General features: G+C 33.4%; 1 protein-coding gene across 1 annotated transcript in view; it reads left to right on the top strand.

Annotated features, from left to right (window-relative positions):
- The window catches only part of LOC117112898 (connector enhancer of kinase suppressor of ras 2-like), a gene marked incomplete at its 3' end in the record, with an annotated part of 55,405 nt that extends 42,219 nt beyond the window's left edge, over positions 1-13,186 (top strand). Inside the window, 3 exon segments of the mRNA XM_033256110.1 lie at positions 8,488-8,696; positions 9,585-9,798; positions 13,111-13,186. Coding sequence (XP_033112001.1) covers positions 8,488-8,696; positions 9,585-9,798; positions 13,111-13,186 — 499 coding nt within the window.
- Positions 13,187-13,358: the final 172 nt, after the last annotated feature.

Genomic DNA, 13,358 nt, shown 5'->3' with positions numbered 1-13,358 from the left:
TCCGTTTTCATTTGTTCGTTTTGATTCCTAAGTATTTTTATCTCTAATGCCATCCGGTCTCTAACTTTTCTCGACTCGTCCAGTGATTTCTCGCTCGATTCTAAACGCTTGATCAGCTTTGCATTATGATTGCCATCGTCGTCATCGTCGGGAGCGACCGCTCTTTGCAAATCGGCTATCGTGTTCTTTAGCCGATCGACTTCCCGTTTGTAATCTTCTGTTTCGTGCGTCTGTTGGCGCAAACGATCGATTTCAGATTCCGAGTTTTCGCGCTCTTTTCGCAAATCGGATATCGTGTTCTGCAACCGATCGACTTCTGCCGTTTTCGTTCTCATTCTCTCGGTTTCGTCCGCGGAAACCTTGTGCAACTACTTCGTTGAAGTCAACTGTTGGTGCAAACGGTCGATTTTGGATTCCGAGGTTTTGAGCTCTTTTCGCAAATCGGATATGGTGTTCTGCAACTGATCGACCTCCCGTTTGTAATCGGCCGTTTTCGTTCGCATTCTTTCGGTTTCGTTCGTTGAATCCTTGTGCAACGTCAACTGCTGTCTCTTATACACATCTAGATGTGTATAAGAGACAGGAAACCTGTTAGTACTGCATTCTGATTGGTCAAATAAATCCCAATTGGAATTAACAAAATCCAATTGGATATTTGTTATCCAATATAATTGTTATCCAATTGGAATTTAAAAACATTCCAATCAGATATATTTTTCTTCCAACTGAATGAAAAACAACCCAATTGGATATTGCTATCCAGTTGGAATTTCAAGACAATCCAATTGTATATTTCTTATCCAATTGGAATTTAAAGGCAATCCAATTTGATATCTGTTATCCAATAATTGGAATAAGTAAAAAATCCAATTGGATATTTATAATCCAATTGAAAATCTGTTGTTCCAATTGGATTTGTTTTTGTAGTTCAATTGGTATTTGTTATCAAATTGGATTTTTAAAAAAAATTCCAATTGGAAATTAATTGTCCAATTGGATTTTTCCAATTTCTAATTGGTCAATTGTCATCCGATTGATTCCAAATGGATTTATAAGAAAAAAAATCCTATGGACATTTGTTATCCAATTGATCTCAATATGATTTTTTTCAATTGGAACCAACTGGATCTAATTTAAATTCCAATTACAATCCAATTGACTCATATTGAATCCAGTTCAATTTCCAATTGAAATGAATTGGTCATTTTCGTAAGGGAAAAGCCGCTTTCTTCTAAGATAAAACAATTTTCTACTACTAGGCCTAGGCAGATTCTAAACAAGTTAAATATTAAATAAATGAATTAAGTAGACTAATTAGCAGTTTAAACTTGTATGATCAGTTGTAACCAAACTGGGTAAAACCAGTTGGACCTATTGGGTAGACTATTTGAACCAACTGGACCTATTGGGTAGACCAGTTGGACCAGTTCAACCAGTTGGTAAAACCAGTTGGACCAGTTCAACCAGTTGGATAGACCATTGGACCAGTTAAACCCAGTTATGAAGACCAGCTGTACCAGTTGAAATTCCAGTTGTACCAGTTGAAATTGCAGTTGGACCATTTGGAAACCAGTTGGAAACCAGTTGGACCAGTTGGCATTTCCAACTGGTCCCAACTGGAATTTAGACCTGGGTAGGCTTATTATTATGGTGATATTGTTGTTTGTAGTATTTCATTTTCATGAAATTTGACTGGTTAGTGTGACTATTATGGATATTTATCATACGATATATGCTGAGTGTATAGTGAGCCTGTTTCGGACAGTGACAGGTTCAAAGGGGGGTGGGGCTATATTGTTAAATTTTTTTTTTTAATGGAGATAGAAAGTGAAATTAAATTCAAATATTTAAGTCTGATAGTGCCATTTCTGGCTATTTAGAAGTGCCATAATTATACATTTTTTTTTACCTCCGCCCCCACAATGTTGGGGATGAGGTGGAATAGACCCTCCATCTAGAAGTCCCTTGCTGGGCTGCCTCTATTTCAAATTCCTAGATCTGCCACTGATGTAGGGTACTTTTCATCATCTCTACAATATTTTACTGCACGTTTTACTAATTAACAATTATTTTACACTTGAAGCTAATTGAAGCAAAAATTTATTGGCCTTGAATAACCATCGTACCCTCAATATTGGGTGACCATCTACAGTAAATTACTGGACTTTCCCTTCGAAGATTTAGACTTAATAGCTCCTTTTTCCAAAAGCATAAAAAAAATTCCCTATAACTTAACCACAGATAAATATTGTTAATACATCCTTTTTAGCTTTTTTATACTGGCATATAATTTTCAAAACACTTATACAATAGTTAGAATTGGGTGGTGTCTCATCGCTGTCGAACCTGTAAATTTTGTTCTTAATTAATGATAATCAGTATTCTACAGGGAGAGAAACTTGACAGAATAAAACCATGTGCCTGAACCATCTCCACGGTTCAGTGCACATGAAGTGGCTACCGCCAGTTTTAACTGCACTATACTTTCAATAATTTTTGTGGTTACTTCTCTCAATACCTACCATGATAATTTAAATTTTCATTACTTTCATTGCAACATTCTCACCATTCTTCCTTTCCCTGCTCGAACCTCACATCTTCATTCATCTTTCTTGCCATATGCTCTTAGTCTCACGACCTGGCCTTGATTCCGCTAATATTGGCCCTACAGATATTACGGCAGCTCTTAATTATTAAATTGACTTAATTTAACTTGCTTAAAAAGATGGCATTACTTATTTAAAATTTAATTTTGAATGTTATTTAACATGATTGTGAAATTTTTGTGATGCGAAAGCGGATGATTGCCCTTGATAGCCATAGTAGCAACAAATAATTGAATCTTAAATCTTTCTATACTATGTAAAATTGTCTGTGTGTTAAGCAGTGTGTATAATAACTTGATTTTTTTTAAATGCCTTCATATTTATTTGACTTGTCCTTGGTTTCCATTCTATCAGTTCTATTGCCCTTCGATTGTCTTTCCTCTATCAATATATCCTGCCTACTTCCTTTTTATGTTTTTATCTTGTATTTTGAACTCTGGCTTGTTTCATTGAATCTATGTTTACTGAACTGACATGAAACTAATACCAATATGATGTTTGATTATTGTCATCTTCATCACCATTATTATTATTATTTGTTATTATTATTGTTATTGTTGTTTTTATTTTGTTTGTTGCTATTTTCAGGTAATTTTATTGGATTTTACTGCATTAATTCATAATGTATGCGGTGGAATAGAGTATTTACTGTACAAATCCCCTGCCCATTGAAATTACTTTAAGGGTTTTACTAGTGCTTTCACTGATGTAGGCTTAATCTAATCGATAAAAATATTGCACACCTCATGTTAAAAGTTGAGGAAAACATCATGAATAATAGAAATGAAAAAATAAATGGATTTTTTTTTTTAACATTTAAAACCTAAAGAACTGCATAACAATTTTTTGCCACACAAGTAAAAAGATATATCATATGATATCTAATCCTGTTGTAATCAAAATACCTCAGACATTACCTTTCAGAGTTGAGGACGAGGATAATTTCTCTGTACTTTCGTAAACGATCTCTTAACAGCTGATGAAGGCTCCATGATAATGATGCTATAGTTGTCAACTCTGAAAAGTAATGTTTTAGTACCTTTTGAAGTAACAAGATGTTAACCATTCAGACTGCACTAACACACTCTTAAGAAACATAAACCTAACAAAAATGTGAGGAAAATGCCCCAAGGCATTTGCCTCATAAGTACCCCCTTGTGGTCCTAAATGTGGTCCTAGTACATTATCTGCATAGGAAAACGCTAAGAAATAATTAAAGAATATTCATGTATACATGTACAAGTTAAGAGTGGGAAGATTAAAATAGATTAAAATTTAAATTGCTACAAATCAAGGTTACTTAGAAGTTCAATTTAGTCCAAACTAGATTTTGATTGGTCAAACCTGCAGCATCATTTCTACATTGACTGATTTTTAATAATCGTTTATTACTCATCTGAAAATGCAATTTGAACCAACTTGTTTTTCAAATAAAATATTAGTATGATTACTGGAGTATTATCTACCATCATAGTGTATATATAGAAATGGTAATCCAGGCAATTGTCAGCTTTGCATTTTGAAGAACAAGGAGCTTATATACTCCATATTGTACTCGCTGTATTTATGTGTTGTTTTAAGTGGGCTGTAATACCAAACAGGAAGAATCCTGTAGGAAGCCGGAGTAGTGACGTACAGTGCTGTTAGCCATCGTAGATCATAAAGTTCATTTGCTTTTAAAAGGTGTACCACAAACCATCTACTATATCTCTACTCCTACATAATCTCTGCAGATTGATCAAGGATTAATTTTTGGAAATTGATCATAACCGTCGGCGTGACCGTCAGTATAAAGTGCATTTTAGCCTACGGGGCCGTTTGTGCTTGCTGTTGAATGTAGCGTTTCTCTTGTGCAACGATAGATATCTTTGGTTTTGAATTGATCATTCCATTCAGAAGGTGGTGATTATTTATTGAACAGAAATTGCATTGTTGTAATAGACTCGGCAAACTCTGTTGATTTAGTTGAGGAATGAAAACATCTATTGTAGAATAATTGATTGCATCTATCTCTACAGCTTTGATTGGTGCATCAGTTAAATTTTGACGTGGATTTTCCGACAGTTATTTCTTTTTGAGTTAATTGATGTTTGAAGCACAGCTACAGAAGATCAAGTAGTGTAGCTTGAAGGTATCCAGGATTTAAGCTTAGCTATTACGCAGTACGGAGGAGTATGTTAACGTTATGGCTTGTAATATATGATTCTGGATGCTTGCCTTAGTTTTTATCGTGGAATATACACTGTAATTTTTACATGACACAGCAACGTTACTATGTATATCAGCTTTCTCCCAACGATTTTTTTAAAGAAAATTTTTTGAGTACATATATGTCAGAAAGCTAGGTGATGAATTGCTTGAGGGGTGTTGTGTCATCCGTGACTAGAAAGAAGGGGATATATGAAGTAGCGGAATATCATTCTTGGTAAGAATAGGGAAAAGGAGAAAATTTAGAAGGGAGTGATTGTTTTTTTTGGGGTGGAGGGGGTGGAGAATAGTAGGGTTGAGAAGCAAGAATAAATTGACTTTTTATAAAACAATTGGACAGTTAACAGTGATACCTTTAGAATTTCATATTTGTTAGTTTCATCAACATTAGAAGATCTGATTAGTTTTATTTATTAGTTATTTGAATTAGATTTTTTTTTTTAACAACAGTACTGTTCACATAAATGGTCAAATTTTCTCAACTAAGTTATTTACTAGAAACTAAGGTTAAATTTATTTATACCTAGTTTAGAAAACTAAATTCTTGAAAGATATTAAAATAATTTTCTCATTTAGTTCTTTTTTACAGCATTCTTTTTACAGTTATTTTTTTATTATATTTAGTATATTATTGTAATTTATAATAATACATTTAGCCACTGAAAATAGATCAGTTATACTGTGGGCAGTCATTGACTAGATAATCTAGTTAGCATATTATTATTATTATTGGTTGTTTACTATTAATCTATTAATATATAGGTCTTCCCTAATCAAAGACCACCTCCAATTAAAGACCATTTGGTCCAAAATTAATATATGTCTATCTTTATTATTCTTACAGAGACCAAAGAGGTTAGATCATGGAAATCCTGGTCCTAAATATGGTCTTTGATTGTAGGGAGACCTGTATTGTTTACTATATTAATATTTGCATTTGTTTATCATTATATGACAGGTTTTTTTTTATATATTATTTACCAAAACATATAGCAGTCGATCAATTCATGTGAATATCAAGATGGCAAGACTGATAGACTTGCATTGATTTTCTTGCACATGTTAAACATCAACAGATGTTGGAAGATCGCATTCCATCTAACATATTACAGTATGTACTAACTATACTAGTAATATTATCGATGCCTTTCAGTCTCTCAACCTCGAGGTTAGGGGTTTGAACCTTTGCTGTGCATTTCACTTGTGTCCTTGGACAAGACATTTTGCCTTCATTTGTCTATTTCTACCCAGGAGTACTGTATGTATAGGTACCTGGTTGATAGATACTGGGGAGATTGAAAAGGCAGTGTGGAAAGGAACTGGACACCCGACCACACAGTGCCGAGGCTTCGTACTATGGGCTCCTAACCAGTGACAGTGCCAGCGGGGGACAGGGGGCTTAAGTCCCCCCACCGGACAGGTCAAGCCCCGACGCCGGACAGAAATTGTCGGGCAGTCAGACCATAAAACATATAAAAGTAGGCCCACACCAAGCCAACACATGTCTGTTACAGTATGAGAGTGCCATTTCCGGCCATCCAGGGGTTGCTATTCTTTAAAAATCTCATTTGGGAGGGGGACGCCCTCTCAACCCCTTCCCCCAGCTCGCGCGTACGAGCTCAAGTCCTCCCTGTCGGACAACTTAGCCCACCTAGAAAATATATCCTAGAGCCGCCACTGCTCCTAACAGCACATTCTCTATGTTTATATACTTACCTTAAAAAGTTGAATGTAGTCAAGATGCAAAGAAATTTGTTGCTTTCAAATATGAAACATGATTAAAAACCACTGACGTAATTTTGTTCAACCATAAAATTGCAAGAACGTGTTAAAATGTACAAATACGTATTTTGGAAGTGATATATAATACTATTTGCACTTGGAGTCACTATTAAAAAACTGATTGCCCTACGGTAACAAGAGTTAGCAGTTAGTGCAAGAACTTAAGTGTAAAAAAACGACAACTCTGTATGATGTAATGAACATTAACATTTTTATGCAGCTGATGACATTCACCCTCCCGGATGGTAATTACCTATTGTCATAGTGGACATTTTCCTTACTGCTCGCACCCACAAACCATCTTCACCACAATTTTATTAATTTTCCCTGTGCCCTGCTAAATTCTGTAGTTCTAGAGGTATTGGCATGAAAGGAGATGGGTGTGGTATAATGAGAGGTACGTGATTGAAAGTGGGGACGTGTTTATTAGGGAATGAGGTAGTATGAGATGATTTTGAACTGTTTGAGTGTAATCATTTTTGGTCAGGAAATTTTTGCTGGGTAGTATGCAAATACTCTCATGTTCCCAATCGATTCTTAGACAAGTTTGTTTAATTGTTGTCAATGAGTATATACTGTAATTACTGAAACTATAATTTTAAAGCAAAATTTATTATGCTATATGGCACTCTAGCCTACTGCTCTGTAATAAACAATTTTTTTTTTCATGATTTTGAAAATTGCTAAGGGAATAATCAGGAACGGTATTCATGATGATAATATTCATGATGTGTAAAATATGACACTCCTATGTAACTTTTAATTGGATCATACACGATGTTTCACATCCTAAACCCAAATTATCACAATAACTACTCCTGTAGAATCACCTACTAAAGTGTAAAGCATCTACATGTACTGTAGAAACTCATTTGTTAATGTTATGATATTCGTTTTAATTAAAATTGTGATTGATAGTCAGTGTATATTTCATATATCAGAACCTGTCAATTACCAATACATTAATTTTCAATATCTTTGTTACAATAATGAGCTTTAATTTTCTTTTAATGTTTTACTTATGTATATAGTATGTATATGTTTTTGTGTATATTATATATATTTATCATCATTTGTCTTTGCTACAAGACTGATAGATTTTAAATTAAAATTTATCATTCTTCTAATTCTTGAATGGATCATCATTATATTATTTTATTTATTTATTCAAAATTGTTTACCAAGGAATGCCCAAAACAGCAGATAGCTGACGATCATGGGCCCTCACATAGAAGCATTACAATTCATAAAATTGTAACAACAACAAAAGCTATATAGAAATAAATATAAAAGAAATTTCTATACAAATTAAAAATATAAATGAATTATCAATGAATAATTTATTTAGAAAGAAATAAACAGTTCATTAAATAAAACTCAATAAAATATAAGAGTAATAAGAATATGAATCTATCAAAAATTTTGTTAATTGCATTAAATAGTCATATAGAAAAATACATATTATTTTATCTATCAAAAATCAATCAAAATTTAGTTACTTTGTATGGAAAAAATCCTGTTGTATCTTGTATTTTTAACATTTTGTTTTCTCTTTTGGAGCTTATTTGTTTGATTTCATAATGTACACAAAGTGCTTTTTTTTAAAATAATGAACTTATTTCTATAATCTATTTTTTAAAATATATTATTAATGCAAAACTCTTGTTTGTGAAATGTTGTGTCTAGCTAAACATATTATAGATATTCTTCAGTTCCTAACCGCTTAACCCACAAAGGCTTGGTCGAGTATTAACATGGCTAGTGTGGTTGAATTTCCAAGAGCATCAAGGCTAATTCTAAATCACTTCACGTTCATCAAAGGTAAACCCTTATAAGCTGTTGTATTCTAATCATTTCCCGGAATTAACATAGTAATTAATTTTGATTACAGTATTGAGAAGGATGGCAATCCACCAGTCATAAAGGATCACACGGAGAACAATGAACTTCAAACGAAAGAAGTGAGTCAAGCAATCAGGGATCCTGATGGTGCCTATACACAGGTTGATAAAACAAATCTTGATACAAAAAATGAAGACCGGGCGACAAATTCAACACCTTCGGAAATGAGTACCAAATTGGACAATACGCAACAAGATGGTGTGTTTTATATACGTTGGTTATTTAATAAAGATATATCGTTTGTAGAAAAATCCTCCAACATTTAATAATTACAATGTTGAAATACTTATTTCAAGAATACCTCTATTTGTTTTGGGAATAGTACCCAATCAAAATCAAGATTTAAAAAGATCAAATATGTTTTTAACTTATTGAAACAAAGATTGAAAAAAATCAGTTTCACTAATTTAGAGACAGAAATCCTTATATTGTCTTCCAGCCAAAAATTCATGTAAGGAATATAGGGATTAGTATATAAATGTCAGTCTGGTATATGACAAAGCAGTTTGGCAAGTCAGTTGCAGTTTGGTTTAAAAGATATTTATGTCTGGAAAATTATGAGGACCTTATTTATTTTGTTGCAAGAAGGTAAGTTGTAATGTTTAAATGTATTTTTTTCCCCCCATTTTTTAACAGTTTAAGTTGAACACTACTAGTTGTGAACTGTACTCGTTATACTCGTAAATCACAATCTCCATACCAAATTTACTTTCATGTGACTTACTATTATTCATTGCGTATTACACAATAGCTTGATTAATAACGTGTCCTAATGGGAAAATCCAAGGGCGTATACCTCTAGCTCAGTTGGTAGAGTATCCGAACGTTAATCAGAAAGTCTTGGGTTCGGATCCCGATGGGGCATACGTTTTTCTCAAATAGTTATTATCATCTTTAATTAACAAGGAGGTGGATCTCCATACCAAAACTTTCAGAAGATCAGAAATGTTGCGATTAGAATTTATATGCTTACATAATTATGATTATTGTTGTTCTTGTTTTTATTAATAATAATGTTTTGTTAATTTATAATAATTGTTGTTTATATGCATCCATATAATACATATTAATCTCCATCTTTAATAGAGGAAAGAAAAGAAATGGAGTCATCCACAGAAAAGGATGCAAATCCAACCGATGATCCCTTAGACTCTCAATCTTGCAGTGACCCAGGGAATGAGGAGAAAATAATTGGGTCGGAAGGGCCACAGATTCATGTCTTTGAACCGTCTCTGAATAATCAGGAGGAAGATGTTGAGGCCTCGGATTTATCAGATGCCACAAGTCTAGGTGGAGAAAGGTATAGTTCTGCTATGTAAATGCCAAATACAGTAGAGCCCCTATTAAGGGGACACCTTCAGGGACCAAAAAAAGTATCCCCTGAATAGGGATTGACTGTAGTGTTAAAATATACTTTCCCTCACTTTGTGGCTGGTGAACATGTGTCCACTTAAAAGGGTGTCTCATGCTGTATTGTTATTATTTTTTTTTTTTTTGCTTTACATTACACTGTTTTTGTTGATTTTTTTATTCCTCTATTCATTTCCTTATATTTTTTTCACAGTTTTTTTCTGCACAGCACAATTTCTTAAAGGTCAATATAAGCAAAGTCCATATGGCAAAGATTTTTCGAGTAAAAATTTAATATTGTAAAAATGTAATTCTGCATATCTCTTATATTGATAAATAAATAAAATTAGAATATTTGTTTAATGCAATATAACGTAATTTGCATTGTCTGAAGAATTTTAAACTAGTTAGAGTTAGTTTCAACACAAATTCCTGCGAAATGCTTCAGCCATCACTTCACCCACATAATACAATAGAGTGTAAGGTTTGTTAGCACCAGTACGATAGTACTTTGTAACTTCTATAATTTTAAACATCATTTTTACCAATAAGGATAAGCCCTATGTTTTGATTTAGCACCAATAAAATAGTACTTTTTAACAGCTATAATATTGAACATCATTTTTGTCAACGAGGAAAAGCCCTATATGTTCTGTTTTAGGCGAGACTTTTTTTATTTTTAAAGATCATCGGAGGAGGGAGGAATAAAAATAGAAATAAAATTTTGTTTTCTTATTTAGCAAATAATTTTGCCAAAAACATCCAGATGGAGGAGAAAATAAAAATAAAATGTTGTTGGAGATTTCATGGCAGCGGAGGGCGTAATAAAAATAAAGAAAAACTTTTATTTTTTTTCTGAAATTTCAAATTTTTTGTGGCGACGGGTGCACTAATTGGCCAAAAATAAGGTTTTATTTTATTCGAAATCATCAATATTTGCAGTTGGCATGGTTGGCTAAACAAGGTATAAAAAAAGTCCCACCTTAGCACCAATACAGTAGTACTTTTTAACTTCTATAATTTTGAACATCAGTTTTGTCAATGAGGAAAAGCCCTACTTTCTGTTTTACAAACATATATTCCAAATCTAGTTTCACTTTCATTCTGTTTACCCCAGAGTATATGTGGGTACCTTGTTGCAATTGATATGAGAAGCGGTTTGGTGCAGTGGGAATGGTTTGGTTTCCAACCACAAGGTCTGTGCATTTTCTATTGCTCCAGCTTACTCAGTTGTACCTAAGGGCCTGTTTCTACTGGAAAGAAAAAATCAATTAAAAATTGCTTTTTCGAAAAATCGCTTTTTTTCTTTCAGTAGAAATGGGACCAGTTAGAAAAAAGCGATTAAAAAAATTAATCAAAAATACACAATGGATAGCGTGTTTGAACAGCAAATAACCGATTTTGGATGTGCACCTTTTAGCTGCAACACAAAAAACTGATTATCAGGTGAAATATGACCTCAACAGGTCAAACCATTGCAAAGCTAGATCATATCAGGTGCGAAATTAGTCATCTTGTTCATGGCCTAGGCCTACAAGCTAAAATGTCAACAAACATGTGGAGCGATGAAATATTTTTGTAATTATTTTATGGGGGGATATTGGGCCTAGGCCTCCGTTCTTTTGGGCTTACCGTTGTCCTCATTTGGTTGCTCGTTTGTTGTGCCTATGAGCACAGCCGAAAAACATTTGCCTTCTCGCCGCACACTGTACCTTACTCCTCGTCATCATGACAGGAATGAGAAAGATACTGTACAGTGTGGAAAACATGTTGTATAAACAAAATGATGACATAATTTCCGTCATGGAAACCGATTTTCGTACAATAAAAAATGTAGTTGCAATGTGGGCAGGCTGTCTTGCACTCATTAAAAAAGTGGCTTAAAAAAATTGATTATTTTGTAGAAACACGGCCAATGGATACTAGCAAATTGCTGGGAGTAACCTGCTGTGGACCATCGTCCCGCTCGGGGGGAGTATTACACTCTCATCCGCTTCATGTTAAAGAAACTCGGGATGAGCTCAAGCCCTGTGAGTCCTAGTGGCTCGGCAAGAATTCACTTACCTTATTACTTTTTACAGTATGCACTACTGTATGTAAATGGTGCATTATTATTACCTGTTAGATCTGGATGCCAACCCGCTGCTTAATATGACACGTATGATTCAATGACCAGCGTAATAGTAGGAAGCAAGCTTTCAATTGCGAACATAGAACAAGAACGTAGAGCAGTTGTCGTATGCATTCTACTCTCAATTATAAATGAACTTAGATTTTTAACAATGCGTATGTGGACATGTTATGACGTTTTAATGCATCAATGTTCAATATAGTACAGTCCTTCATCTGGCCTGAACATAGATTCAGCTGACAATCTGTTTCAGATTTCAGGAGAGAACGTAACTCACAATTTTCAGGCATTCATTGCATCATTACGTTTTACATTGTTGCAAATCAAAAGCCCCCTAATATGAAGCATATAGAGGACTTACGATTTATATAAAACAGACATATTTTTATTATATTATTTTCATTATGGTATTCTCATGCTATTTGAAGAATGGATGAGTTTCGGAAGTCTTCTTGTATAATTAAATCATCAAGGACTTAGTCTGAAGAAAATCCAACTGAAAAGCTTGTGCTGTCCATGCACTTACTAATCTTGCTGCTTTTGAAATCCATTTGCCAGAAATGTGTTCATCACGAACAAAGCTTACAAATCAATCAAATCTTGAGCTAGTCTTTAGAGTGTTATTTTGGTTCTTCCTTTTTATATTTATAATCTTTGTTAAGGTTCCTTACAATGGTTATTTCTTTTTGATTGAAAACAAGTAGAAAAAATTGTATGTACTTGATTAACAGCCAATTAAGTAGGTGCTAAAGTTATAGAACTATATATTGTAATTTATGATAATAATTATAAATACTTTACTAGCCTAAAAGATATACAGCCTGATAAAAATCTTGAAATTTGCAAATGTTCAATTAAAAAGTTGAATATAACTCTGTAAGCTATGAAATTCATTAATTACTAGCCATTTTAAGGGTCTGCATAAAGAATATTAGAGAACTATTTTATTTATGTGTTTAAATTCAATAATTTAATTATTTTTTCCATTTATTAGCTCCACACAGTCACTATGTATTTAATAATTCAATCATAATAAATGGTAGTGATGTTGTGAAGTTGTTTTTATACTAGTTATATGCATACTCGTTGAAATAATTCTTCACACATCTTTTTGAAATTAATTTTTTACAGTCTGGATAGAGACAGACCATCATATAAAAAGTCAGACACACTCTCAATTTCTTCTACATCATCAAGAGGATCTCAAGTAAGTGTTTTTAAAAAAAAAAAATTCTTATTTATGCAACAGGGATTTACACACCTCAATACAGAATGGAATAAATCATTTAATGAATAAAGTAAGAAATAATTTACTGTCATCACATTGATGTCAGGAGTCCCAAAAATCCTTTCCGGGGGGGGGGGGGGGGGGACTTAGC

Source organism: Anneissia japonica, unplaced genomic scaffold (genome assembly GCF_011630105.1).
Source record: "Anneissia japonica isolate Jap-2015-1 unplaced genomic scaffold, ASM1163010v1 scaffold287713_len945575_cov184, whole genome shotgun sequence".
NCBI classification, from domain to species: Eukaryota; Metazoa; Echinodermata; class Crinoidea; order Comatulida; family Comatulidae; genus Anneissia; species Anneissia japonica.
Note: the sequence above shows the minus strand (reverse complement) of the source record. Positions and strands in the feature narration are given on the sequence as shown.